Here is a 12,781-nt window from a genome sequence, read left to right on the forward strand (position 1 = left end):
AATGTTTAATTACCCTGTTGGTCATAATTGTACCCAGATCTCCTCCGGCCTACAGAAAGCCAAAGCCTTTATGTTCTGAACACATACCTTCATGCCTCCAGGACCTTAAGGGACATCAAGAGGCATCTGATAGGGAGGAGAGAGAAAGCGCTTTCAACTAGAAACAGAAAAAATGTGGCTTGATATTCATGTAATCAGCCATAAAATCTGGGCCCACTACCTCAAAATGTACATTTTAAAAATTATCACCTAAATTTTGCATCTATCCTTGACATTAATTTTCTATCAATTTCTTTTACCTCATTTCATTTTATATCAACTTCTTTAATATAAATATTTCATGGAAGAAGAGGAAAAAGTCCTATACTAATAGAAACTATTCTATTTTATATACAATCAACTCCTCCTTAGTTTTAATGTACTGGGATAAGCCAGGCAAATCATGAGACATTAATATTGACAATGTGAACACTGATCTTCTGAAAGATCTAAGGCCAATGAGTTATGCTCTTATAATTGTTGTGCTAAATGTAACCCTATGAGAATCCTCTTTTTACATTGACAATACCAGAATTTGACTCTGAATGATGAAGAATGAATATCTGTTCAAAGGCTCACAAGGGACTATGATTTAAACTTTGAGTCCCTTAAGTCTAAGGTCTCTAAGTCTATGTCCATCATCTCTGCCTATTTCTCTTCTCCCCTTCCTCATTCCCTGACCGACTTTCAGCCCACAGGAATCTCTTCTAGGATTCAGCAATGGCAAAGTGAAATATCACGTCTTTCCATTCTCACCTCACAAAAACTGAGCAAATAGGAGTTTGGGAACCACTTTTGTACCTCATGCTTCTTGTAAGAGATGCATGCACCACGTTTAAGTCATTGAAAGACAAGTTTGCATTTAAGGGCAGATTGGCAGCACGTATTTGTGACCCCCTCTGCGGTGAATTTATAGTCTCTGACAGCACTGGGTGTTTTGCCAACTGAAGCAATAAGAAGAACAAACTATGACTTCAGACTTCTACAATTAGATTTTAAGAATTACTACAACCGTTTTTATATTAGAATAATATTTTCTTAGCCTATGAAATATTATTACCATCTGATTCCTTTGTTTTAACATCTTACTTGTTTGTTTGTCTTAGGAAAGCCAAAACCAGCTAAAAGCTTTATCATTTCCATACTGGTAGGTCAAATATGAAAATCTAAAAGTATAGCTTAATGTCTTTATGAATGCAAACAACAAGAAAGAAAAATAGATTTATAGTTACTAAGCTGTAATTTTCTCACAGAACTAAAACATAATAATATTCAATGACAAATGATAGGGGATACATCTTTCTATTAGATTTTTAACACAATTTTACAACACAGGGGTGTTTTATTTCTTTAGTAGTCACTCCAGAGTTAGCAATGCTGTAAGGGAGTTGGTAGAAAATTAATGTACATTTTAAACAACAACAAAAATGATCTATCTGAAAATACGTGTTGCTCCTTCCCCTCCCTGCGCATGTGTTAACTTACTGTTGTAATACAATTTATATTCCTAGAGGAAGAAAAGATTTCAACAACCAATATTTAATAGTCTGGAAATTTTGCCCACAACTTTTAAAATGATCTACTTACTTGTATTACAAATATCTTCATCTGGGCCAGGCTTATTTATTGAGACTGTTTGTTTTCTGTTATGGTTTGTGCACTCACTGATGAAAATGCTTCTTCTAGTCAAAGTAGTGAATTCAAAATACAGCAACTCAATAAAAACTTTAATTAATCAGGACATGAGCAAAGTGTATAAAACTGCCACATACTGAAGAAAGTATAAAATATTCTAATTGAAAGTGTCATCTCATTGGTGAAATGCTTTCACTCTCTTTTACTGCATTCTTATACAGTTGTCCTTCAGTGCATGAGAAAATACCAAGGAAAAAATACCTGATGAACTTCAAGTGTTTCGGAAAGTAAGTCCATGCCATGCTAATACCTAATGATTAATTTTTTTTAAAGGAATCACACATGTAAAATATTTGAAAGTAATCATGGCAGTGACTCTGAACAAAAATCAATTCAAAGGCTGATGTACCAGATAAAATAGTTTGAATCAGGCCAAAACTTGTTTTTATAAATCGCTTTATAAATTAATTAAATAAAGCCAAAAAAGTAAAAATTAAAGATGAGGTACAACAACTGAGACACATAAGTTCAAAGTTGTCCAAATTTGGCATGTATGTTGAACAGTTTTAAAGTTCTTAAAGAATTTAGTGTTTAAGGCTAATTAGTGGGCAACTTTAAGATCCTCTTGAGGTTCATGGTATAAATGCGAATCATGGAGATGAAAAGCAGTTCAAATAATAAACTTGCATGGATAGCTAAATATTTCACAAAGAAAAATCTGATAACTCCATATAACATATGTATTTCATAAAATATTTTTAAAAAGGATATAAGTAGCACAATTGGCTATTTTTACCTGTTTTTTGTGGACCAATTACTAGAAATTTTGGTAAGTGGTCACAAGTTTTCTCTCTGGACCAGATGTCTTTGTGTCGTTTATCATCACATGGATTCTGCAAGAAGGAAGAATAAGTAACTTCACAGTGTAATGACTGTCTGGCTCTGTTCTCTAAAAATTGTTCAAAAGATGGAATCAAATTCTTGCCTAATACCTTAGAACTTGGAGTTAGACCTCACTCTGGTTCTCTGATTTCCAAATCTTTTAAATAAAGTTATTGGCACCTTCCTTATCTCAAGGCTGGGACTCAGCATCAAGTCCTTCCTGTTGTTATCATCTTTCAGTGTTTGGCAAGGCTCTAATCTCTGTGATACTACTCTATTTCTTGGTTTATGTTTTATGTCTATATATCAGAGGACTTGACTTAACCTGGTTTCATCAAAGTTACTCATATTACTGTGTTCTCCCTAATCATTCCTATTTTTTCTCCCTAGAGGCTGGAATGCTATCCTTGAATTCCAGGCTTGGCCAACTTTTCCTTTTCATTTCATTTCATGTTTTGATTCAGATATTCCCATAGTTTGGCCACATCTTATAAGCTGATAGCTTCTAGATCAGTATCCAGCCTCTACCTGCCTCCTGAACTCTAGACTTAAGGTTTTATATTGCAAATGTATCATTTTTGTATAGATATGGTGAGGAAATTTCAGACTCAACATACCCAATGTATCCATTGGTCCAATATTATGCCCATCTAACCTATACTTCCAGTGCCAGTTTTTATTTCATTCCATCTGGCTGGCTCTAATTTATTACCAAAATCATTACACTTTTGAGAATTAAAAGGCCTTTTAAAATTAAAAGGGCAAAATTTTTGAAATATTTACTGACTGCCATATTGGTTTTATTATATTGGTGACCTACACAATAATTATATTCAACATGATTGTCATAAGTAAAAGTATTTTTAAAAAACATATACCTTAGAAATTAAAACATTCTATTTTTATATTTATTATCCCAATATTAACAATGAAACAAGAAGGAAAAACATTTATGGTTCATATTTCTGTACTTTAATCAATACACTGATTAAAGTACTTTTTCACTTAATTTTTAATTTTTTAATTTTTAATTTTATGGCTACATAGTGGGTATATACATTTTTGAAATACATCAGATATTTTGATACAGGCATACAATATATAATAATCACATCAGGGTAAATGGAGTATCCATTACTTCAAGCATTTATCATTTCTTGTATTACAAACGTTCTAATTTTATGCTTTTGGTTATTTTAAATGTAAAATAAATTATTGTTGACTGTAGTCACCTTGACGTGCTATTAAATATTAGATTTTATTCATTCTATCTAACTATATTTTTGCACCCATTAACAATCCCCATTCCCACCACCTCCACTTTCCTTCCCAGCCCCTGGTAACCATCATTGTATGCTCTATCTCCATGAGTTCATTGTTTTAATTTTAAGCTCTCAGAAATGCATGAGAACATGTGAAGTTTGCCTTTTTGTGCCTGGCTTATTTCACTTAATGTAATATCCTCAGGTTTCATCCATGGTGTTGAAAATGACAAAATCTCATTCTTTTTCATGGCTGAATAGTACTTCATTGTGTATAAGTACCACATTCCCTTCATTCATTTCTCTGTTGATGGATACTTAAGTTGCTTCCAAATCTTGGCTATTGTGAATAGTGCTGAAATAAATGTGGGAGTGCAGGTATCTCTTCAATATACTGATTTCCTTTCTGTTTCTTTTTTCTTTTGTTTTTTTTTTTGAGACAGAGTTTTGCTCTTGTTGCCCAGGCTGGAGTGCAATGGTGCAATCTCGGCTCACCGCAACCTTCGCCTCCCAAATTCAAGCGATTCTCCTGCCCCAGCCTCCCGAGTAGCTGGGACCACAGGCATGTGCCACCAAACCTGGCTAATTTTTTGTATTTTTAGTAAAGACGGGGTTTCACTATATTAGCCAGGATGGTCTCTATCTCCTGACCTCATGATCCGCCCACCTCAGCCTCCCAAAGTGCTGGGATTACAGGCATGAGCCCGACCAATTTCCTTTCTTTTTTACAATATTTTTAACATTCATGATGTTAGATTGCTGAATCACATGGTAGTTCTATTTTTAGTTTTGTGCGGAAACTCCATATTGTTTTCCATAGTGGTTGTACTAATTTACATTCCCACCAACAGTGTCCAAGTGTTCCCTTTTCTCTACATCTTAACCAGCATTTGCTATTATTTGTCTTTTGTACAAGATATGTCTTAACTGGGGTGAGATTGTATCTCATTGTAGTTTTGATTTGCATTTCTCTGATGATCGATGATGTTGAGAACATTTTCATATAATAATTTGGCATTTGTATGTCTTCTTTTGAGAAATGTCTATTCAGATCCTTTGCCCATTTTTAAATCAGATTATTAGGTTTTTTTTTTTTCCTGTAGAGTTGTTTGAATCCCTTACATATTCTGGTTAAAAATCCATTGTCAGATGGGTAGTTGCAAATATTTTACCACGATCTTTGAGTTGTCTCTAAACTTTATTGTTTCCCTTGCTGTGCAGTCTTTTAACTTGATGTGATCCCATTTGCCCATTTTTGCTTTAGCATGGACTTGTGGGGTATTGCTAAAGAAATCTTTGCCCAGACTAAATGTCTTGGGGAGTTTCCCCAGTGTTTTATTTTAGTAGTTTTATAGTTTGAGGTCTTAGTTTTAAGTCTTTAATCCATTTTAATTTTATTTTTTGTATGGCGAGAGATAGGGGTCTAGTTTCATTCTTCTGAATGCAGCTATCCAGTTTTTCCAGTACTGGTTACTGAAGAATCTATCTTTTCCCCAGTGTATGTTCTTGGCATCTTTGGTGAAAATGAGTTCACTGTAGAGGTATGGGTTTATTTCTGGATTCTCTATTCTGTTTCATTGGTCTATGTGTCTATTTGCATGCCAATACCATGCATTTTGGTTCCTGTAGCTCTGTAGTATAATTTGAAGTCAAGTAATGTGCGTCTTCCTATTTTGTACTTTTTGCCTAGGATGGCTTTGGCTATTCTGGGTCCATTGTGGTTCCATGTTAATTTTAGGATTATTTTTTGTATTTCTGTGAAGAATGCCATTGGTGGTATTAATCAATTCTTTAGATACATCTTTCTTTAATACTATGTCACCAAAGTTCTTCTGAAGAATGATTGTTTTTGATATGATATTATTATGTTTTGCTTTTCTGTAAAATTGTCTTCAATCCTTCTCAAATTTGCATTTCATAGTTAATAAATGTGAAAGTGTTGACACTCAAATTACTCTTCTCTGTAAGCCACTGTATTTTTAACTGGAGAGAGAGTTGAGATAAGCCCCTTCCCTTCCCTTTCTTTCTTTCTTTTTTTTTTCAACACAGTCTCGCTCTGTCACCCAGGCTGGAGTGTAGTGGTGCCAACTCGGCTCACTGCAACCTTCTCTTCTCAGATTCAAGTGATTCTGCTGCCTTAGCCTCCGGAGTATCTGAGACTACAGACGTGCACAACCATGCCCGGCTAATTTTTTATTTTTTTGGTAGAGATGGGGTTTTGCCATGTTGCTCAGGCTGGTCTGGAACTACTGGCCTCAAGTGATTCTCTGGCCTTGGCCTCCCAAAGTTCTGGGATTAGCATGAGCCACTGTGCCTGGCCGATAAGCAAATTTTCAATTCTAATTTTTTTAATATGAAAATGTCTAACTCAGTAAACTATCGCAAGGACAAAAAACCAAACACCGCATGTTCTCACTCATAGATGGGAATTGAACAATGAGAACACATAGACACAGGAAGGGGAACATCACACTCTGGGGACTGTTGTGGGGTGGGGGGAGGGGGGAAGGATAGCATTAGGAGATATACCTAATGCTAAATGACGAGTTAATGGGTGCAGCACACCAGCATGGCACATGTATACATATGTAACTAACCCGCACATTGTGCACATGTACCCTAAAACTTAAAGTATAATAATAATAAAAAAAAGAAAAAAAAAGAAAATGTCGAAATATTGGAGACCAAATATTTTCACAATTATTTTCCATTAAGAATGTTTTTCTTTGACAAATACTTTTAAATATAACACTTGACAAGTGAGTTTTCTCTAATTTTGATTCTTTTAACCATTTTGCCAAATATAGGTGCTGCAAAATCATAGACTTCTCAATATCATTTTATTCTAGGACAGAATATAATTTTATCCAATTAAAATAGGAGATCCATTAAGAAATGCTTAGGCCGATTCTTCCCAGCATCATTATATAGACTAAAGGGACCAGTATCACCCTGGCATTCTGCAGAACCTAACACTGGCTCACTATATTGATGGCATGATATTTGGACCTGACAAATAAGTGGAAATTACTCTGACTGCCTTAATAAAACACATGCACCTCAGAGGATGGAAGACAAACCTACAAAGTTTTAGGAGACTGCCACCTTTTAAACTTTCAGGGGTCTGGACATCTTGAGCACACTGGGACATCCCATTCATAACAAAGTGTAAGTTGTACATTGCAACTCCTACTGCTAAGAGGTAGCACAGTGCTAGGAAATATTTCTCTGTTCATTTATTGAGTGATACAGATAGCTTCAAGTTTAGGATGGGGCCTAGAGCAAGAAAGGGGTATGCAGTAGGTAAGGCTGAAGTACAAGCCACCCTCACACTTGGGTTTTATATGCTGGAAGATTCATGATACTATGGCATCAATGATATAAATGGATGCCATGTGGAATATCTGGCAAGTACTTGAAAAGAATCACAATGTACACTTTTAAGGTTCTGTAGCAAAGCATACTATCTGAATCATATTATGCAAACCATAGCGCTTGTATACTGCTGTATACAAGAAGAGAGTGCTGTGGAAGAGAGTGTTTGTCATGTGTCATTAATGTGATCAAGTGGACATAACTACCCACCATGAACTGAATAGTGATAGACCCATCAAATCATAAGTTCAGGTATCTCCAGCAACAATTCATTGTAAGATGGGAATGATATAACTGGGATCAGTGTCAGGCTGATCCAGGGGCCACTTACAAATCAGTGGCCCATGACTACGTCACCTGTCACTGTTGCACTGATGCTTCTCCATCAGCTCATTTTTAGTTTTGTGAAGGGTTCCTATAACCTGCTGACAAACAGGAGAAACCCAGGCTTGGTTTGCAGATAGGTTAACCCATATGTTAGTAGAAGACTAAAATGGATGTTGGTGACACTACAGTTCCATTCAGAGGGGTTTCTAAAAATCGCTGGTTAATGGAACTCTTTCAATTGTCAGAGTTGTGGGCAGTGTACCTAGTCATCTGCTTTTTGTTTGCTTTGTGGATAGACTTATAGCCAAAGGTGAGGATATGACAAACTAATGAGCAGAGATGAATAAATGGCACAGGATGGACAGGACAGGCAACTTGAAGGAACAATCTAGGAAAATTAAGATAGGAAGTTCTAAGAAAGAGGCATGTGGATGGACCTATGATAGTGTCCAAAGTGTGTGATGATCTTTGTATTATATATTAATGTACACCAGAGAACATTTTATGTAGAAGAGGCACTGACAAACAAGACAGCAGTATGATTCAGCCAGGTTACAACATTCCTACATGTTGCCTAACCTCTGTTGTCAACTAACCCAGAGCTAATGCAAATGGCTCATGAATAGAGTAACCATGGCAGCACAGGTGAAAGCCATGCATGGACCTCTTTCCCCTATGTCTTCTGTAGTTACTGCCAGTGCTGAATATCTGACCTGACAGTAACAACAAATACTTTCAAATCTAAGAAATAGCATTATCCTGCCACTCAATGAGACATTGATTATATTGGACACTTTGATAATGAAAAGGGCATGATTCGCCTACATCAGGTTTGACATGTATTCCAAATATTGACTCTCCTTCTCTGCCCACATAGCCCTGGCTATCACCACTATGCAAGGGCTCACAGAGTATATGACTCATTGACATGTTATCTTACGTACTATTGCTTGAGATAAAGGAAACTTCTTTCTGGTAAAGGAAGCATGGCAGTAGGCATATGGCCCTGAAAGTCACTAGTCCTATTAACATACCCCACTTTCTACAAGTTGCTTGCCTGAGAGTGATGGAAAGGCCACTTAAAAGATACAGTTGAGGCAACAGCTTGAAGATATAGTGTACGCCTTAAATAATAAACTATTAGTTGGTGCAGTGTCCAACAAATAGTTTTTATTTAAGGAATACACTATATCACCAACAGGTTCCTCTACTGTACCCTTTGTCCAAAGAGTTGTGTATTTGAGTCCAGGAGTTGATGTAGGAATGGACCCCCTTACCAGTATTCCCGATGATATACTTGGAGAATTTGTGCTTTCGTTCCTCATAACTTTAAGGTTGGTGGATCTAGGAATTCTAGTTCCCATAGCAGGGAAGATTCCACCAGGAGACATGGGAAGAGGCTCACCAAACACAAAGCTAAAACTCCTACCTGGTCACTTTGGCCTTTTTGTGCCAGTAGATTGGCAGACATGGAAATGAGTTACCATCCTGGTAGGGGTAATTGACCCACATAATCATGAAGAATTAGAACAGCTACTATATAGTGAGAACAGGGAGAAATATCTTTGGCATTCAAATAGTTCACTAAGTTGCTTGTTGGTACTTCCTTACCCAGTTATAACTGTAAATGGGAAAGTACGGCAACCATTGCCTGATAAGTGCTAGACTGGGGTGCCAGAACAGACTACCATAGTGTACTCCTTAAGTTATCTTTATCTAAACACAGCCTTTCTCCTAAAGAAATTTACAAGAGGAGAGTTAGTGAGACAAACTACCACTGCTGCTACTTCCTCCAGTTCTAAGACTATCTGACCCACCCAGTATTTCTTCTAGGGCAGCAAAAATGCTAGCCAAAGGTGGGGGAAATACAGAATAGGAGACAAAGTGGGAGAAAATAATCACTGATTTCACTTTTGGGACCAAAAGCAGCGATTGTGTTACAGTTTCTCAAAATAATTCTCCTCTTACAAATTTCCCCAGGCATGAAGTTTATAGAATCATGAGAAAAAATGTGTCTGGTTGGAGTGAACATAACAAATGAAACTGGGCGTGTACAGAGTAGAGTGTGGTGGATGCTCTTTTCTCCACTGAAAGCATCCTCTTTTCAGACTAGAGCAAACCCTCCACTCCTCTGAACTTTGCCAGCTGCTATTGCCCCCAGCTAGGGGATTGAGAATTCTCCCTGGCTAATAGAAGCCACCTGACCTGAAATCAAACTCTGCATCCCCTCCTCATTCTCAGGGGATAGCCCACCTCCAGTGGATGCAGGGGTACAGAAGACTGACCTGCTTGCCTCAAGGTGAGACAATTTGCCTGTGACTAGTTCTCTCCCTGCAGATCAGGTAAGGCTAGGCTTTACCAGAGATGACATCCTTGCTCAGCTCTTTTCCCATCTTTTCAGTTTCTCAGTTTCACAGTTTCCCTTATAGGTTTTTCCTGAAAGCATTTCTTAAATCATTTGCAATGGAATCTCTATCTCACATTCTGCTTCTAGGGAACACTACCTATGGCAATGGCTATTCATATTCATACTCTATAAAATTAAAAGACACTCTTGACTCAAATACATTTCTATCCCTGCTCTCATTGGAACAAGGCTGAAGTACAATATAAAAGGATCAGTAATGTATAATGACAACCATATTATGTTAGAATTTACCTTGGAAAAAATTAGGTTACTGATCCTGAATTTTTCTACAAATTCATCTATGGAAACTGATAAAAGGAGTTAATTAGAAGCCAGTAAACGACATTCTTTATTTAATTTACATAACTGAAATTTTGTTTTAACTGGTATCTCCATTTTCTGCCATCTTTTTATTCAGTATTACATCTCATATACTCATATGGTGTAGTTTTAGTTCAACTAACCATATTTTTCACTGTGGTAGAGAAGTCTGAACTATCTATTCTTCGTTTCTTCAGTTGATAATGGAGCATCTCCTATTTAGCTTATTATACAGATTCCCAGCTAGAGAGTATATTTCACACTCTTTTTTTCAATGTAGCTTTCTTCATATTAATTTCAGTCCAATGGAAAGTGAGACAAAATGATATGAAGTATCCTCAAAAATAAAGCCACACTCCCTGGATTTCTCCTTTCCAACTTACCATCAGCTGTAAAATGGCTAGATTGCAGCATGTATCTTGACCTCAAGTGGAAGCCATATATTGAAGAGCCTATCAGTCTGAGGCCCTAGATGATCATGTGCAGTGGAACTGTCTGCAGCTCCTAGACTACCTGCTTACTTCTGGACAGTTACATGAGTGAGAAATACATTTTCATTTTATTTAGCCAATGTATTTTTGAATGGCATAATTACAGCAACATCACCTATACTCTAGCTCATTGTGTTTCAAAGTACTCGTCTATGAGAAGATAAGGAGCTTGTGCAAGAATGTGAATCAATGCACTGCTTGTTTCAAAAAGAACATTCTGTTACAAGGTAAAAACAAAACTTCAAGGAAAGCAACTGGTATGCTTAGTGATATAGTTGATTTCTACTCTGGCACCAGCTTCTTGTCTCATGGTGAATCAGCAACAAAATAATTCAAACAAGCTATTAATGGACCACACTTTGAGTAGCACTACTCTGAGTTAATAATTGCCAACATCAACTTAATGCTTCAGTTATACTATATGCACTACTGTAGAAATTCTCATGTTTGTACCCTAATCATTGAATTATTTCTCCATGCGATGCTCATATTTTCCCCAAAATTTTGCCTACATTTCTAGCTTAAGCTAATATCTACCATAAACCTTCCCTATTTATTTTAGAGGAGTAGCATAGCCCAGTCATTAACATCATGAGCTCATGAGGGAGACTGCCTGTGCATTAAGCAATTTTCCTAAATTATCTGGACCTCCGTTCCTTATTTATAAAATAATGTTTGATAATATTTATCTCACGTGGTTGTTGACAGCATTATATGTTATTTAAAATGGTTAAATCAGGCTGTATATAAGAGTATTTATTATTTGATTCCACATTTGCCCTTCTTTTCTTTTTGTTCAGATTAGTTAGGCAAGATTAGTTAGGCAGTTGGAGCAAGAGAAAGAGTAAATCTCACTGATGGATTGCTTTACTACAGGTGTTCATCTTGAGAGCAGACTTCTTGGTCCATTATCAGAATGTACCAGCACCATGTATCGCTGTCTGTCCACAGGATAAGTTTTGCCTCACACAGTCAGATCACTAGACTTCTGGCATCTGTGAGTTACTTTGTAGAGAAATAGCTTGGAGTATACTTAGCCGACTTGAGGATATAGGTTGCCCTACTAGATGACCCGAAGACCATTATATAATCCTAATTTAACACATTTCTGTGTATACTTGCTGCCTGGTTCCTGCAACTCATAAAGCCAATAGTTTCAGCACTGCTTACCATTCAGATCTCAACACAAATGTCAACCCATGCAAGTGGCTTTCTCTGATAACGATAGTCAAGGCTTCTTCCCACTCTTGTCTCTTTCTGAGTTTCCTGTCATATTTTCTTTATTACATGTCAGTACCTAAAATTATTTTCTTAGTGCATATGTTTGTAATATTTATATATATATAAGTATAGTTATAGTTAATAGTAATTCTACGTCAACTAGAATGTAAGTTCTCTGAAGGTGAGGTCTCTGTCTTCTTTATTGCTACAACCCAATACTTAAGAAATGCTGAATAAATATTTGTAGAACGACTTAGGATAGGCACAGTAAACATTTAGCAATTGGCATAGACTAATTTGGATATATGTTTGAAAACAAACGTAATGTTAACTGTATAGACATTTAGCATCTAAAACTCCTACAACACACCATACATAATCCGCAATGCTGTCTCTCATGGCAGTCCGAGAAGCTAGTTAGTGAGTACACCATCACTTTAGAACTTAAACATTATTTCTCTCATATTATCATATAACTACTTTATTTATAAAGAACTTCATTTCTGAACTGCATTTTTAGATACAAAGCAATAGGAAGGCAGTTCTCAACCTATACTTATTGAATTTCCCACACATAACCCAGCAGAGCAAATCTCAGAGTAGGTGTTCACTTCATTTGCTCAAATGAAGATTTCTTTATGCTTAGCAAAGGTAGAAGAGTAGACTAATTGATTATTCGGTGCCACTGTTGAATGTCAAAGTCTTATTTGTGAGATCTTTCTTGGTTCTATATGTTCAACTCGGCCACTTATCTTCTTTATTGCAGTGCACATGTGTTTGGCATTCTAATTTCTGCTTGCAAAACTGGTGAAATAAAATGT

General features: G+C 36.4%; 1 protein-coding gene across 5 annotated transcripts in view; it reads right to left on the reverse strand.

Moving 5' to 3' along the window:
* The window catches only part of NDST4 (N-deacetylase and N-sulfotransferase 4), a 289,322-nt gene that overhangs the window by 22,179 nt on the left and 254,362 nt on the right, over positions 1-12,781 (reverse strand). For all 5 annotated transcript variants that reach the window (XM_054554391.2, XM_024246116.3, XM_054554392.2 and 2 more), the window contains one exon: positions 2,471-2,567. In XM_054554391.2, the coding sequence (XP_054410366.1) occupies positions 2,471-2,567 (97 nt within the window). The remainder of the gene's footprint in view (positions 1-2,470; positions 2,568-12,781) is intronic.

This window comes from Pongo abelii, chromosome 3 (genome assembly GCF_028885655.2).
Source record: "Pongo abelii isolate AG06213 chromosome 3, NHGRI_mPonAbe1-v2.0_pri, whole genome shotgun sequence".
Classification (NCBI taxonomy): domain Eukaryota; kingdom Metazoa; phylum Chordata; class Mammalia; order Primates; family Hominidae; genus Pongo; species Pongo abelii.